Below are 18,179 nucleotides of genomic sequence, written 5' to 3'. Positions count from 1 at the left end.
CTTCTTCTTCTTCTTCTTCTTCTTCTTCTTCTTCTTCTTCTTCTTCTCATCGTTGACACTCAAGGCATCTACCTCTATTTGTAAAATGGAAACAGCCAAAACTAGGCTAAGTGGGAGATGGCTCAGTTTTATGCTTTGTTTTAATATGCTGCCATCTAGTGACACTTCTGTAAAATCACACTGTGGCCATGTCATTCAAGTTTGTGTCTTGCTCCAGTCCCTAGTTTAATAATTTATGTCTTCTGCCTTCCATACAAAAAAAAAAAAAAAAAAAAAATGTACGTTCAATAAAATGCACTGTGCAAGCCTGGAGTGGTTTCTGATATGATGCCACAGCTGTGACCACAGGGCATTAATAACAGGATCCAGTAGGTGAACTTGGTACCTTCTTCATAGTCCATACTTTATGAATAATTTATAATGAAATAAAAAACAGACTTTTTCTGTTTTCTAAGAAACAGAGTTTCTAAGTTTGAGTTTTCTAAGAAAGTTGAACTCTCAAAAATGTATGAAAAGATGAGTTTGAAAAACTCTTTCGTTAAAAAATTGTTCCCAAAATTAGCAATGTAGAGTAGAGACATGACTTCAATTTCAGGATTTCTGATTTGTTTGTTTTTCGCACGGATTTCAGTCACATGTGTATCTCTGTGCATATATAATAAACCTAATTGTGAGTATGCAATCCCTGATTCTGATGACCTTCAAGTTTTCTTGGTGTGTATTGCTGGTATTGTTTTCCAGTCATTCTCAAAAGGTGTATTACCATAAAAAAACCTTATTGCTTATATGAAATATAGATCTCGATTTGGAGTAATAAAAATGATACAACATCATCTCTCTGCCTTAGAAGAAAACAACAAAATCAGCAACAGATTACCAATAAAGTGTTATTTTTGTGTAATAATAGATGTAGTCATATTATAATATACTAAAATAAGTTTTGTTTTGAATTTCCGAGAATAAAAGCCACACCTGTGTTAAGAATTCTACAAAGCTGAATAGATTAATGACTAATTAGGATGTCTGAGATTGTGGAGTGCGTGGATGTGGTAGATCTGGCGCACAATTACCTTAGGCTATCTTTAGTCTCCGTAATAGCCATTGGTGTTCACCTCTGTGCATGACTTGCCATCCTTGTGACTAACAGGTGGAGTAACTTGGGAACACACTAACAAAAATAATTGCTTCCACCACCCCATGGACTTAGAATGCTATTAGATAGCAACTGGAGCTTAGAATGGACTTAGAATGCTATTAGATAGCAACTGGAGCCCATAACATTTTGCTATAAGAACCTGGCATTTCCTGGAAAGTACTTGAGAAAGGAAGGTAATTTATGACTTTCTTTTGTTCTGTTACTACAAACAGTTCATGAAATGGCTGCCACTCTGGGCATGGTATATTTGGGGTATACTAAATCTGTGTTCTTGGCCATGGCCATGCATATTTGGATCTGGCATGAAATATCTTTTATTCCCTTTGAGGCAAGAACTATGTTTCTGTAGCAGCAGTTCTGGGCACACAACATGGGACCCAAGGACAACCCATCTCACAGCAGGAGTACCATGCATGTCTGTCAGGTACTAGCATGGACCTCTCATGTCAAGTGTTGCCTCACTGGGTGGATGTTGGTGAGCTCTTTCTGTAGGTTGGCCTTTCCTTGCATTGGTATTATGATCAATTAGTTTGTTTTGAGTTGATAGTTGAAATTATATTCTGTCTGGATTCCAGTTGTATATTGTTTCTGAAGCATTTGGTTCAGGGTTAGTAATTTAGTTTGTTTCCAGAACATTCTGTTACAGGCGTTTGGTTTGTTTCTGTTTTTTTTTTTTTTTTTAAAGATCCTTTGTCAATTTTCTAGGATTGGGCTCTTTTCTCCCAATATCTATTTCTGTGTCGTACTGTGGCCTGTCTATCACAAACTCTATGATACATAACCAATTGAGAGGGAAGTCCAGAAAAACACACTTTTTCTTGGGACTGAAGGAACTTTATTGGCTCAGTTGAAAATCAGAAGAGCTGATAACCAAGTATCTTGAGTCTCCACACATTACATGTAAAGGTCCAGTACAAGTCTTAGGTACAGTGGAAGGCACTGGCAGTGGGAGAGCTACAGAGGGAGCTACTGTCAAAAGTCATGCAGAGTTCACCCAAACCACAGGTCCCTAGCCAGCAGAGAAAAGCTTGTAACTTTCAGGAGAAAACGGGAAACAGATTAAAAGAAAGGAAATATTTGGAGAGAAACTGTCATTTGGTATTCTTCCTCATTTTATTTTTGATGTTTTTGTTAATTGAACTTTGGAAAAAAATGGAGATACCTGTGTTGGAGGTTGATCTGATGTGTGTTAGTGGCCCTCAAGATCTGGTTAGTGCCTGGGTATACCTAGTCGTGTGTAAACCCTGATTGGCTGATTAAACGGCCTACACGTGGGCAGGGAAGAATGGGGTAGGCGTGGCTATGGTTCCTGGGCTTTTGAGGACAGGAGAATCATGGGAAAGAGACAGGTGGGATGAGAGCAGAAAGAGGACCCCATGGTGGGTTAATGTGGAGAAGGAATCATGTGGGCCTGGACAAAGGACTCCAATAATGACTTGGAAAGGCCCAGATGAAGAGTACAAGCAAGTAATTATAAGATTATGGATGCAAGAGAGCTCAGATGAGGATGGTTAAAGAGGATGGCATGAGATGGGGGCTGGGAGATGGATGGTGAGGTTATTGAGACAGCATAGGTGAAATATCTGCCCGGCCCAAAGTAAATAAGGCAATTATAAAATCTAACAGGTGTCTGTATCATACTATTTGAGATAGTGGGTTAGATAATGTCACCATGAAGATTTTAGGGCTAATAATGTTATTATATAGTCCAATATTCATTTTTATTTTCTACAACAAACTTGCCTTAGCATTTCTTTGCTGGAGAACATTTGATGTTTCTGGTGTGATGTTTTTCTTTGTTTGAGGTTTGTTTGTTTGTTTGTTTGTTTACTTTTCTGTTTTGTTGTTTGTTTGATTGAGCTTACAGCATGTTATTCACCTATTTCAAATTTTATCTCATCTTGTTTTAACTTTGGAAATTTGTTTCCATCTAGAAATTTACCAATTTCTTTTAGATTTTCCAACTCACTAGAATATATGTCAAGATAAGATCAAATGAGTTTTGAATTTCATTAGTACCTGCTGTAATGGCTCTCCTTTCATTGTTGATTTTCTTGATTTGGATCTTTTCTTTCTTCTATTTGGTTGTTTGACTGAGTCCCCATAAATCTTGTTTATCTCTCCTCGAGCTACCTCTTCACTTTATTGATTCTTTGTGTTATTTATTTTGTTTTTCATTTCTCAAATCTCTGCCCTGGTCTTAATGACGTCTCTTCCTCTGCTAATTGGGGTTTGAGCTGTTCTCCTTTTCCCAGAACTTTGACTGCAGCATTAATTTATTAGTATGAGGCCTCTCTGATATTTCTTCTTATTCTTTCATCCTTCCTTTTTTTCTTTCTTCCTTCCTTCTTTCCCCCGCTTATTTCTTTGCCTTTCATTTATTTCATTTTATTTACATTTTTAATTTGCTTTAATTTTTAAAATATATTCAATCACATTTTTCTCCCATAGACGTTTCCAGATTTCCCCCACCTACCAACCCAACTTCATGTTCTTTCTCCTTTTAAGAAAAAAAGATTAAAAAATAAAACAAAACAAACAACAAAAACCAATTGATTTCCTAGTATAGGCATGTAGAGCTACAAACTTCACCTCCATCAGTTTTGATATATTGTGTTCTCATTTTTATTTAATTCTAGTAATAATTTCATTTTTTCTTGATTTATTCAAGGACTTAGTGTTAAATAGTATAATATCTGATCTCTATATATGTTTTTGTGGGTTCTGGAGTTTTTCTTGCTGTTGTAGTCTTATTGCATTGTAGTCAGGTAGAATACAAGGAATTATTTAAAATTTCTTGTATTTATTATACTTGATTTGTACCCTAATATATGATACATAATATGCAGCTTTTGGACTGAATGTCCTATAGATATCTGTTATCTATGCTTTCATTTAATTCAGATATTCCCTCATGTATTTATTATTTACTTAATTTTTTGCAGGGAATGACCTTTAAGCGTTAGGTCATGAGAGTAGGGTATTGAAGTTACCTCTACTATTGTGCTAGATTTAATCTGTAACACTGTCTCTGGTAGTACTTATTTTTATGAAATTGGCTATATCTAGTCATATATGTTTAAAGCAGTAATGTCCTATATTTCTCAGTAGTTTGGTATAAATTATATTTTACCAGACAGCATAGCAACACTATCTTCTTCATTTTAGGCCCATTTGCTTGGAATACCATTTTCCATTCTTTCATTCTAAGACAGTACTTTGCTGAGATGGTGTGGGTTTTTTTGTTGTTTTTGTTTTTGGAGTCAACAAATATATGATACATGATTTTTTATCCAATCTATTGGACTGTGTCTTCAGAGTGGAATTTAGACCATTAATAGTCAAGATTTTTTATTTTTATTTTTTTATTATTAGTTACATTTTATTAACTCTGTATCCCAGCTGTATCTGCTCCCTCATTCCCACCCACCAAGCCCTCTTTCCCTCCCTCATCTCCTCCCTGCCCCTTCCCAAGTCCACTGATTGGGGAGGATATCCTTCTCTTTCATCTGATCCTGTTTTATCAGGTATCTTCAGAACTGGCTACAAAGTCCTTCTCTGTGGCCTAGCAGGACTGCTCCTCCCTTGGGGGGTGGGGAGGTCAAAGAGGCTGCCATTGAGTTTCTGTCAGAGATAGTCCCTGTTCCCCTTACTATGGGAAACCAGTTAGTTACTGAGCTACCACAGGCTTCATCCGCACAGAGGTTCTAGGTTATATCCATACATGGTCCTTGGTTGAGTGTCAGTCTCAGAAAAGACCCCTGTGCCCAGATATAGACTCATAACCAAACCTTCAGCAGAGTGCAGGGAAACATATGAAATAAGGGGGAGTTTGTATGATGTGGAAAGGATAGGAGCTCCACAAGGACCAAATAGTCAAGATTATTGAAAGTTGTGTGTTGATTCCTGCCATCCTGCTGATTTTGTATTGCTTTTTTCTTTTTCTTCTGTTGCTTAGTATCATTCTCTCATGGCTTATTCCTTTCTGTAGCCTCATGGAGGTATTCATGTTTCTCTTTAGTCTGTGGGATTTTTTTTTAAGTATTCTCTGTAGAACTGGCTTAGTAGCCATAAATATATTCACTTTATTTTTATCACAAAAGTTCTTACTTTTTTCTTAAATTATGATCATTACCTTTGCTGTATTTAGTACCCTGGATAGGCAGTTGTTATCGTTCAGAATTTAAAATACACTATTCCAAAAACTTCTAGGTATTTTTTAAATAATTTTTTATTTGCTACAATTTATTCACTTTGTATCCCAGCTGTAGCCCCACCATCATCCCGTCCCAATACCTCCCGCCTGCCCTCCCTCATCACACCCCATGCCCCTTTCCCAGTCCACTGATAGTGAAGGTCCTCCTTCCCTTCCTTCTGACCCTAGCCTATCAGGTCTCATCAGGACTGTCTTTCATAGTATTCCTCTATTGCTTTGTCAGGCTGCTCCCCCCTCAGAGAAAGGTGATCAAAGAGCCAACCACAGAATTCATGTCAGAGACAGCCCCTGCTCCCCTTATTAGGGATCCCATTTGGAGACTGAGCTGCCTTGGGCCCCCTCTGTGTAGGGGGTCCATGTTATCTCCATGAATGGTCCTTGGTTGGAGTCTCAGTCTCAGAAAAAGACCCCTAGGCCCAGATTTTTTTGGTTCTGTTGTTCTCCTTGTGGAGCTCCAGACCCTCCCAGGTCTTTCTATCTCCCCCTTCTTTCATAAGATTCCCTGTGTTCTGCTCAAAGTTTAACTATGAGTCTCAGCATCTGCTTTAATACCCTGCTGGATAGAGTCTTTCAGAGGCCCTCTGTGGTAGGTTCCTGTCTTGTTCCTTATTTTTCACCTTCTTCCGATGTCTATTCCATTTGCCTTTCTGAATGAGGGTTGATCATCTTACCCAGGGTCCTCCTTCTTACTTAGCTTCTTTAGGTGTACAGATTTTAGTATGATTATCCTATATTATGTCTTATATCCACTTATAAGTTTTAAATTTCTAGTTGAGTAATCTACTGTTATTCTGATGGGCCTTTATATGTATGACTTGGCGTTTCTCTCTTGCTGCTTTCAGTATACTTTCTTTGTCCTATTTATAAAATGTTCTAATGAGAATATGATGAAAGGAAGTTCTGTTCTGCCTTAAATGTATTGTACGTCTGCACTGGCATCTCTTTTCTTAATACTGGAAATTTTTCTATCATAACTTTAAGAAAAAAAGTTTTCTGTACTACTAGAATAAGTTTCTTCTTCTACTCCTATGCCTACAACTTGTAACTTTGGTCTTTTCAGGGGATTCATACATCTCGGGATGCTAACTATTACTGTTTTATTGTGGTCCTTGGATTGTTCTAGTCTCTTCCCCTTGTCTTCACACTCAGCTTTCTGTCCTCTCCTTGGTCAAATCTATTGCTGAGACATTGTTAAAATTTTATTTTATTTGCCACTTTTTAATCTTACTTTACTTACTTTTTTATTTTACTTACTATGATTTTTATATCCAGTATTTCATACTGGTTTTTCTTCAGTATTTCTTACTTTTTGTTGAAGTCTTCTTTCATACCATCTATCACTTCATTATTTTGTTTGGCTATTTGTGTCTTTGAACATGTTTATAATCATTATGTTGAGTACTCTGTCTAAGAGTTCATCTAACTCATTCTTAATAGATGTCATTTCTACATGAGTAATAACTTTTGAAAGAATCATGTTGTCTTGATTTTTCATGTTTCATTAGTGCATTTGGAAATTATGTATTTGGCATTACTTCTTTGCTTGGTTTATTTTTTATCAACTATATTCTCTTGGTTGGACGGTTTGTACTGTTCAGGCAGAATTTGCATAAAGAAGTGTAGAATGTGTAGTTCAGAAAATAATTCTTCATATTTGGAGCTCCAAATGTCTGGCATAAACTGTATGGTTCCCTCAGTAGGACATTAACTGGGGAAATGACCAGACAGACTTCTTTGGTATTACCACTATGTAATTTTCATACTACCATAGGCCTCAATGTCTATTAGAAGATAAACAACCAAGTATAGCATGAAGTATACTTAGATTTTAGATAAAATGGTTAAAAGAGGGAAGGAAGTGATGTAAGTAAGTAAAAAGCATTAAGTATTAGATCAATTTTGTAGAAAAGAAATTAAGGTAGGTAAAGTTGCTAGGAAAGGACTGTTGAGATACAGTTAAGATCTACAGAATTTAGAGATTATTACGCTGATGGGAGTTTATAATTAATATGTTAAAAATAGGGGCAAAAGAATGAGAACAGGAAGAATAGACATGGGGAGAAATGGAGGGCATATGAAATGTGACACAATAGAAGACTAGACTAGAGTATACTAGACTAAAATGACTTAGAGTAATCTGGATGGATCAAAATAAACAACAGCCTAAGAGCAGCTGAGCACCAGAAAAAAACAAAAGCAAGACAATCATGACAAATATGCGCATGAGTGTAAGGGAAATACGGGGGATGCATAATAAAAAGAATGCTTATAGGTTTATTGTGAGCACAGTTGCACAGAATTGAAAGGTAAAGGTCTCAGATCCTTCTCTGTATCTGGTGGGTTCTATTATGATACTGCATGGCAGGAAAAGTGTCATTGGATATGCAGCCCGGGTGTCCTTGAGAATCTCTGAGTCTCTTGTGGCTGGGAACCTCCTATTACCCTGCTAATACTTTTAACAAATAGAATTTAAGCAACCCCTATGCATCTCCCACACAAAAACTCTGTACTGAGTGCAATAAAGCAGTCCATTTTAGAAGTGCTTCGTTTCTCCTACTGGACCTGAAGTTTCATTCCTGTCCCCATTTTTGCATGAAAAGTGTAAATGACAACATAGTGAAGAAGGAAATATTGAAGATGACTTTGGTCTAGAGGGCTGCCTAAAGGTTTGTGGGAGTCATGCATCCAGTGCTGTGAGGCGGAGCAACAGAGGGAACTGTTACTGTTCAACACATTGCAAAATGCTTGAGATACTTGTCCTTACTGTTCCCACTCAGTAAACAAACTGAAGCCTTATATGTTCTTCTCTAGGGCTGCTTTGTTGGCTTTGATCTAGCACATGCAGTTGGAAATGTTGAACTCCACCTACATGACTGGGGTGTCGACTTTGCCTGCTGGTGTTCCTACAAGGTAGAAACTAAGCAATGTATGACATCCTTTTATTTCACATTGGTTTCAATCTAAATAAAAAGCTTGGTCTGCAACTTACGTTCTATTTCTGCCAATCCTGTGTTTTCTGATTAGGAAATAGTGACATCAGATGAGAGAGTAACATTAAAAATTATTTATTTCTATTATTCCTACAACTATAGAAAATTTATTTATTAAACGTTAGGCTAATATAAAAACATATTAAGTATAGAGAACAGGTTGCACACTTAGAGCTTAATTCATACTGATTAATGCCTCTAGTTTTTGTGTATATGAAAACTAAGTTACAATATGTCTACATATATAAATGGACTTCTTAGACAGCAAGTATTTGACACAGAGCATTTGAGCAAAGGCTTTGAAATCTGTTAAACCTTAACTATTACCTGTGAGTGATACTGGGCATTCTATGAGCACCTGTGGAGGTTTTCAGATTCTCATGTCCTGGAGGAAGGACATGGTACATGAAGACACAGATACATAAAGAACAGCAGAAATAAAACTGTGTGTTAGAAAAAGGTTATTTTTTAAAGATGGGAAGAGTGCAAGAACAAAAAGAGCTTAGTAGTTCAAACAGTGCTCTGCCCCAAGGACGGAAGTTTTGGGATTATTTGTTTTGTTTTGTTTCCAGCATTCTATGCACATCCTGTCTATTAAAAGTAGTTCTATATACATCTTCATGCATCACATGAATGTGTTTTGAGCATCTATGTCTTCCCCAAGAGGTGTATACTGGCATTTTAATGAGTCACGGGTTACTTTTAGATACCAGCCTTTTGCTGATGCTCCAGTCAGTTGAGGATGAGAGAGCAAGGTTTTTTAACATGTACAAGGCTCTCCAGAACCCCACTCTGCCCTCCTCTCCTACTTCAATAATTTGAATAAAATTTGATGGAAATAATATAGTCACATATTTTCAACTTAGTAATAATTTTTTGTTTGCTTTTCTTTTAACAGTAAGCCCCGATATTCTGTTTTTCTACAAAAATCTTAAATAATCATACATTTTGAATGGGTCAAAAGTTCTGGGCTTAGAAATGAAACCAGTGTTTCTATTTCCTTTACGTATTCAAGTAAACCCATACAATTTCATTTCTTTTCCAGTATTTAAATTCGGGAGCTGGGGGTCTGGCTGGTGCCTTCGTCCATGAGAAACATGCTCATACGATCAAGCCTGCGTGAGTAATGTCTCCAAGCTTTTATTCCATTATGAATAAATTGGTGTGCATCCCAAGGATGTCAGACATTCCTAAAATTGTTCATAAACAGGATCTAGATTAGATTATAATTATTTTTACCACTCCCATTAACAGTTGTGTGCTTTCAGAAATAATTGCTTTCCAAAGAGTTCAACTGGCTGAATGAGAAGTTTAATAAAAAAAAACTTCAATATAAAATGAGTTATTACAACATGGAGAGACAATGGTTTAGTGCAAAAGCCCTTTTGAAATTTTATTTTTAAAAGTGCTGTTTATACTTTCCAATTGCTATAAGTACAATCCACATATGCAGACCCAAACGACAATGTTGTGGTTTGTGTTTGTGTTCCCTGCTGCCATGGTGACAGATCAGCCACTGGAACAGGACCTTTATGAGTTTCTACTGCTTTAACCACTGAGGTGGCCAAATCATCTCAGAGTAAGAATGGTAGAGGGAGAGCTCCTTCTCCTCTGGGGCCAGGGCTCAGTATCTGAGCTCAAGCTGAGGAGAGAAAAAAACAAAGAATGGAAAAACAAGAAGGAAGAAAAATATCAAGGCTAAGGCTAGGTTGGGATTTCCTTTAAGTATTTTTTATATTCATTGCAGTTTATTTACTTTGTATCCCAGCTGTAGCCCCCTCCCTTATTCCCTCCCAATTCCACCCTCCTTCATCTCCTCCCTGTCCCTCTGATAGAGGGAGGATTTCCAAAGATAGCAAGTAGTCTCAGATACCTTGACCTTTACCACAAGAAACCTAAGAAAGCAGGTGGCAGTAAGGATGGCAATTCCGCTACTCTAGGTCACCCCAGCTTTTGGCCCTTCAGGGACAAGTAGCACAAGCAACCCAAGTAGACCACAGAGACAGAACCACCTGTCCTACCCAAGAGCAGGCCCAAAATGTACAGTGAGAAGAAGAGATTGAGCGTGACTATCAGTAAATCACCTGGGGAGAAGTTGGGCTGAGCCACACACATTATCAACCTAAGGAGCCCTTTTTGTGTTTCAAATCCAGAAGCAGTTGGGATTGATTTTGAAACACACAAGCTCTACACACTTAGGTTCAGCCCTATGTTTTATCCTGTCTATGAAAGATGTAGGGAGTCCTGCTTTTAATATTGTATGCTATTAAACCGTGGGGAAGGGATGAGTGCATCACCTGGCCAACCCAAATGGTCAGCCCAAACACATGCATACACATACACACACACATGCACGTATACATATACAAGGAGGGGAAAAAGAAAGGAAGAAAGAAACCTGTATGAATGACAAAGGAGAAGCTAGCCTTGGGGAAGTAGCAACTAGAGAAGCCATTACAAGATGTCAGTGGACAGCTTAATTCCATCAAAAATCCTCTCGAGACAGAGTGTGAAACAAAGTCTCTGTACAGCCAGGAGCAGTGTCTCAGCAATCCCAGTGACAGATTTAGCTCCTCGTCATCACCTTCCCCTTTTTCTACGCCAGTGATGTTGTCTCAGGTATGCTGAAAGGACAGATGAGGTAGAAAGGCTCCCGCAGGGCCAGACTTCTTTGCCACCCTACCCCACCACCCTCCTCCCTGTTGTGACACTGATCATTTCACACCCCTCCATAGGAAATCTGGCTCTGTAGGGGAGAAGAAGGCAGGGACATTCACTGAAGGAGGGATATGAACAAGATAAGATTTAAGATTAAATTCCCCAGGCCTACTGGCAAAGACCCCTTGGAGGTAGAGTCTCTTTCAGAATGATGGAGATGTGTCAAGGGTCTGGGTGGGAGAAGGCCAAGGCCTGGCACAAGGCTGTGTGAAGCCATAGCTGCCCTGCTTACTGTTAAGGGCCCTGTTTTGAGGTTGTTTGTTTTCATCTATTTAAGCGTGGGAAGCCTGGGCGTGGGAAGCGCCATGTTCCTACCCTCGGCCTTCATGAGGGTGAGAAGAGGCCTTTTTCCTCCTTTTTTCCCTTTGTCCTTCCACTCCGTTTTGGGCCTGGGGATTCGTCAAATCTTCATTTGGATATCAGAACTGTCTTTCTTTTCTTTTTCTTTGATTCTAACTTGGAAATAAGGAAAAACTTATTGAAAACGTCATACTTTAGAAAATTTCTTATTCTTTGTCAATATAAATGAAAGACTGACAGACAGCCTACTAGAAGCCTAGGTGCATTGTTATTCAAGTTGTACCTTGAAAGCTATCAGAGTCATGGGACAGCTTGTAAGGAAGATCGTCTATCCTGCAAGACTTTATTATCCACAGAACCAGATAAAGCTGAACATTGAACAATGGACTGACCATGCAAGAGCAACACTTGGCTGCTCTAGACAATTCTCTTCATGTTTTAGAATAAATGTAAATACAAATGCAATATACCAACACATCTATTTATTTTTATTTGATGAGATAACTTACTGTGTGCCTCTTTTTTTTAATCTGGTGTAGAGATAAAAAAAAAAAAAAGATCCTGCATCTTAATTGTATTTATTCTAGAATGTGTTCAATGGGGGCATCAGGAATGCCAGTACGTGATACAGTTATTGTTGGTTAGTTTTCTGCATCCCTTAGCCACTGGCTCAACGATCTAACCTTTAAAGAAATTACAGGTGAATTAGTAGACCTTGGATCACCTCCCATTTCTGCAATTCTCTGCATATTAATCCTTAGAAATTTAAGATCATTTTCTGGGTGTTACTTAATCATGTCTGAAGTCTCTTCAAGATTTCAAGCTTCTAAAATTAAAAAGTGCTTTTTCTTTGGACAGCTATTTAGTCAGGCATGTATTTTCCTTGAATATATTACTGTCAGCACATTAAATTGTTCTCTATATCCCAAATCTTCAGAGAAGACTATAAAGTATATACTAAGAAAATACTCCAACCAGGCTGGCGGCACAATCCTGTAATTCCAGCACTCAAGGACTCAGAGGCAGGCAGATCTCTGTGAGTTTAAGGCCAGCCTGGTCTACAAAGCTAGCGTAGGACAGCCAAGGCCTACACAGAGGAACCATGTCTTGGAAAAACAGAGAGAGAGAGAGAGAGCAAATAGTGTACATATTTTAAGTCATCCTGTTGTGTGTGTGTGTGTGTGTGTGTGTCTTGAAATGTGTGAATATGTATATAGGGGTATATGCATGTATATGTATACCTAAGCGTGAAGGCCAGATATTAATTTTGGGTTTCTTCCTCTCCACCTTATATTTTCATTAATTCCCCTTCACCTTATATTTTGAGACACGGTTTCTCTCAGTGAACCCAGAGCTCACTGATATGGCTCGATGCTGAGCAAGTTCCCAGAATCCTCTTGTTTCTCACTTTCAAGTCTAGGTTTGCAGGTGTGCACTATGACCCCCAGCTTTCTACATAGGTGCTCGGGATTTGAGCACCTCATGCTTGCAGACTAGGGAGATGGCTCAGTGGATACAGAACTTTCCCAAACTTGGAAGACGAACATTTGTACTCCCAGAACCTGTAAAACTCCAGTGGTTGCGCACCCACTGTAATATGAGCTTCCCTGTGGTATAGTGACAGGCACAAAGAAGAGCATTTTCAGGGGTTCAGAGGCCAGCTTCCTGCCTGCCATATGTCACAGTGAGCCACAAAGCAGCACAATGAAGACAGATCCCCGGGGTCATCCTCTGACCTCCCCGCATGTATACCAAGGCATATGCCCTTCTAACCATACATAGAAACATGCGAGCACATACCATATGCACACACACATACATACAGAACACATGTACATACAACACACACATAGTAGATGTTGCTACCATTTCATCTATCTTAGTTACTTTCTACATAGATGATATACAAGTTTATTTGTTTTTTTTAACTTTTGTGTGATGAGTAACCATGTCAGCCATTTCTTATTCTCTGTTATACAAATTGGGATAGAAGATCTGATGTGTGATATCAAACTGAAAGGCAAACTGGTTACAGATGGACAGAGAAGAAGTAATTTATAGATGCTTTAGGCCATGCTAGGAGTTAAGCTCTGGCCTCCCAGCAGAGCTGCGCTGCACTTGACTTCTTTTGCAATGCATGAGAAGGAGACAGGCGTGACTACGCTCGACTGTGCTCTGTTCTGTGGAATCCCTAAACCAAGCTCTTTTCCTGATGCACAACTTCAAGGATATTCCTGCACTTTCAATGCACTTCCCCTAAAGGAAATCATGTCTGCCTCTACTACATAGACAAGTTTTCTGAGGAGAAAATAATTTGTTGTATCCTAAGGCATTAAATGTTGCTTAATTTTATTACATGTCATCTATTTATATAAGTGTACATAAATATATTCAAAACTTTAGAAAGAATAAAACCGGGTGACATTTCTAAAAATGTTATTAGACCATTCTTTTATCCTCACTGTTGGGGTGTATAGTTGACACCCAGTGAACATGTAGCATTTTGCCCAATCAAATGTATTTTTCCTCAAGCAATAAAGATGACCCAAAGTATATGGTTTCTGACCTTCTAGGATATCAAATCATTCTCAGCTGTCATCAGCCAGTTTCAGTGGCCCTTTGAGGAGTTGACTGAATTTACATTTCCTAAATTCTACCACTGGCTTTGTCACCAACTCTTTATTCTTCCCTCCCTTGCTCTCCTCCCGTTTCTCCTTCCCTCCTCTTCTTCCCTTCCTCCTTCCTTCTTTGTTTTTTTGTTTTGTGTTGATTTATTTATATTTTCTTTTTTATTATTTTATCATCTATTACAATTTATTCAATTTACATCCCGGCTATGGCCCCTCCCTCACCTCCTCCTGAACCTACCCTCCCTCCCTCTTCTCTAGATTTTTGAGGCAGACTGTGTAGCCTCCTCTGGAAATCAGAGTACTCTGCCTCAGCCTCCTGAGTGCCTCACTCATTACAGGTGTGTCGGCCTTGCTGGAAAGGGAGTCCTTCTTTTGATGCTTACTTTGTGTTTGTATAAGCTGTGGTTTCATGCTTTTGAAAGATTATGTTTTGTTGTACTGCACTTTTGCTAGTCAGCTTGGCATATGGATGGACTTAAATCAGGCTTAACCAGCACAGCTGCATTACAGAAGACTGGCTTTTGCTTTTTGGTTTGTTGTTCATTTCTTCGTACTCTTAAAGCTTCTTTCAATGTGATATCAGAACAACTAACTCCACGGCTTTCCATTTCTAGGCTTAATTCCCTCTTCTAAACCCAGGAGCATGTGTTAATTTGTGTTAAGGACTCAGTGCTCTATAGAAGACATTGCAGACGTGCACAGAGCATCTTGTCTGTGATGGGAGGCTTAATGATTCGCTGAGGCTTCACGTTGTGTTCTGTAGTTCTGTGCTGTGTTTTCCTTCTTTGTACATATGCAAATCAAAGAGCATCGCTGGGACAATGTTAGAGGAAGAGCAAAGACTGAAAATGCCAATATACGGCATTGAATTAGGTGGAAATAAACAGTAGTGATGCTCAGTGAAGTTATATTGAAAGGGAAGCATGTTTTTTTGTGAATAATAATTATTATGCAGAAAGCACATATAACTTGAATTTCAAAGTATCCATGCTAATCCTATTGTCAACTAATAATTATATTTCAGTTGTTAGGTCTGAGGTTTCAATTATTTAACTGTGTTAATACAACTTCTAGTGCCTAATCCTTTCCCACTTTTATAAGACTGCATCGTTAAGTTGTATTTTATTGTTGTTGCTGTTGTTGTTAACTTATTCATTATTGTAGCTGAAACCATATGAACAGCCTTAATTCAAAGGCAAGGATGGATCTAAAGGCTAACATGATACACTTGGCAAAGTTGGCTGTGCTGCTTGAAAAGGATGACATCTAGTGGTTAAACACGTTATTTCCAATAAATAAGGCATCGTTCAACTTTTAACAAATGCTTTCCTATGTATGTATGTATTTATCTTTTTTTATAATAGTGTACACTGCAGCAGTCTGATAATCAAGGCTTTCAAAAAGATAAGAACAGAATGTGGGTGGGAGTAAAGGTATGGGTAACTTCAGGTGTATGCTTACAGAAATTTTAGATGTTCCTCATAGATGTGGGAAGAACAGTCTCTCAGAAATAGGTGGGCCATCTGGTGTGGAATGAATCATAGGAAATGAAGTGCATTCTAGAAAGTTTTTCATGTAATGATACCATTAATAACAGGTGCGTTATAGCTATAGCAAGAATTTTACTTCCTTTTTGTTAGAAGGTGCTTGTTGAACATTATGTATAGCTAATCACCCAAGATGTTTCTGAGTTCCTTTTGTGCATGAGGAGAATGAGAATATTAGAGGGCAGAGGCGATCCACTGTGCAAAGATCCAAACTCAAGCAATCTCACCTTCTAGTTCATCATCAGCCTTCCCCCTTGCAGTGCCACGCTTTAAAATATGATATACTAAGGCTGGATAGGAATAAATTTTATATTGGACACCCAACAGATACTTAAGATGGACTGCTTCTCTACACAGTTAATAACTGCCTGAAAATGTGGGAATATATTCCAATTTAAATTCTCTCAAAATTTCAAACCTAAGTATTGTATCTACATCACTGCCACCCCTTCCTGTAATCCTCCAACTCTTCTCGCGTCTCCCTATTTCCTTTCAAGCTCGCAACCTCTTCTTTCGTTATTATTGCTACATAGATACACATATGTATGTATGTAAATATAACCTTCTGAGTCTATTTAGTGTTGTTCATACATATGTGTGTTTAAGGCTGACCACTCACTCAGGACTAGATAACTTATCGGAAGGCTTATCCCAAGAGAAGACTGATTCTCTCTCTCTCTCTCTTTCTCTCTCTCTCTCTCTCTCTCTCTCTCTCTCTCTTTCTCTCCCTCTCTCTCTCTCCCTCTCTCTCTGCAGCAGCCATTAGTTATCTAGACATGGGACCCGGTGAGATAATCCTCCACCATCCACATTTGGGGTGTCACTGTGCATACCTTGCTCCGTTAGTTAGTGATGTATCAAATTGGGATTTTGCTCCCCATATCAGTTGTTCTTGACATTTTGATCACTTGTGACTTTCTATAATGATCTCCATTCACTACAAAGAGAAGCTTCTTCCATGAGAGATGAAGATTTACTCTTATCCAAAGCTAAAAGAGAGTAAGTATCCAGAATGCAGTTAAGAATTACATTGGTTTAGGAAAGTGGCAGTAGCATATCATCCTCCCAGATTCATAAATTGACTAGCTGCCCGCAGTTGGCTAGGTTTACAGTATCCAGTATGATTTCCCTCCTTCTAAGCAAGCTTTAAATCTAATGAGATGAATGGTGGTTGTCCCCAAAATGCAAGTGTCAATATTGTACCTGTTAGGGTATTTTGCCGTTCTGGTTATTGTTGTAGCTCTTAGGCTTTATAGATGGGTAGGACTATTGGTTACTTCTATCTTGGTAACCTACATAGCAACTTTAAATACTATGAGAGGCAGTTCTCAGGTGTGGGTTAAGTCCATTCCAGCTCCAGTCCTTCAAGTACTGTGTCAGAAGTAGTTTCTTTAGCAATAGGTCTTAACCTTCAGGTTCTGGGCAGCAACTGAGGACAACAGCAATAGCCTACATTGTTTGGAAATTCTCCTGGACTCCCCTGACCGAAAACTTGGAAGGGAGGTTTCCTGTGGCTGGTTCTCAGGTGGAAGCCCTGTTACTTCAAGTGTAACTTCATATAATATATGTGTGTGTGTGTATATATATATATATATATATATATATATATATATATATATATATATATATGTCATATATGTCTTTTTAAGTAAACATAAACTAATATGAAATAATTAAGTTTAATTGCAAAGCCTTAACAATTGCAAGTGTGTGGTAAACATCAATACTCAAATGACCTTGACTTTGTGTTCATTTTATAGATTTCACATTTCATATTGCATGTGGTCCAGCATAATGGTTGCCATTTTGATTTAGGAATTTCAATGATAGCTGGGATTTTTTTTTCTGCAAGACTCCATAGGCTGTAATTTAATACTCACCCCCCCAACATGCTATTATAAAAATGGCCATTCTGCTTTGAAAATTGCAGTGAATTGGATGTACAGAAAAATGATTTCTGATCGCAATCGTAACCCTATTCAGTGAGACATGTTACTCAATGTTGTTTTTATCCATTTGCACACAGGTTTAGCCGGCCTTCAAATGCCCCCATTATGTTTGATCTCCTGAAATGGTTATTTCCCTTGGGATATTTTGTGAGCAATTTAAGTGGCCAAGAATGATACTTACTGATAATTTTGATAAAAGTTCTCTAATTTTAATTCATGCCAACACATTTTCATAATCAGAGTCATGTGCTTGAAGTTTTAAAATAGAGGTGATATTTTTAAAAACCTTATTAAAGTCTTTTGTGCTTTTTTATTGTCACAGGTAGTTTGCAAGTTAAAAAGATCCTGCCTAACTTTAGTGAATGTTTAAAACAAATTTTAGATCTCAGAAACACAGGCTATTATTCTTGTTTTGGCAGTTACTATACACATAAAATAATTCTCAGGGAACTCCAACAAAGAATAAGAACACGCATCAAAATGTCCTGCCAAAAGACTTAAAATTGTAATATTATGCCATGTTTCACCTAGACAAACAATAGATAGTTGGGAAGATGAGCTTATGCACATTTTCCTGGGGAGCACCGATTTGATATTTTCTGTATTCACATATATGTAGAGGCATGCCCAAGCCATATCTAAAATTTAAACCTTCTTTTAGTTTCTTGGTGAT

At 38.1% G+C, this 18,179-nt stretch overlaps 1 protein-coding gene across 3 annotated transcripts in view; it reads left to right on the top strand.

The window, feature by feature from the left end:
- Kynu (kynureninase) overlaps nucleotides 1-18,179 on the top strand; it is a 169,621-nt gene that overhangs the window by 107,021 nt on the left and 44,421 nt on the right. For all 3 annotated transcript variants that reach the window (XM_055600717.1, XM_055600716.1, XM_055600718.1), the window contains exons 9-10: nucleotides 8,184-8,282; nucleotides 9,408-9,481. In XM_055600717.1, coding sequence (XP_055456692.1) covers nucleotides 8,184-8,282; nucleotides 9,408-9,481 — 173 coding nt within the window. The remainder of the gene's footprint in view (nucleotides 1-8,183; nucleotides 8,283-9,407; nucleotides 9,482-18,179) is intronic.

Source organism: Psammomys obesus, unplaced genomic scaffold, assembly GCF_907164565.1.
Source record: "Psammomys obesus unplaced genomic scaffold, mPsaObe1.curated_primary_1811, whole genome shotgun sequence".
In the NCBI taxonomy this organism is placed as follows: domain Eukaryota; kingdom Metazoa; phylum Chordata; class Mammalia; order Rodentia; family Muridae; genus Psammomys; species Psammomys obesus.
The sequence above is the reverse complement of the archived record's forward strand: the minus strand, read 5'-3'. Positions and strand labels throughout refer to the sequence as shown.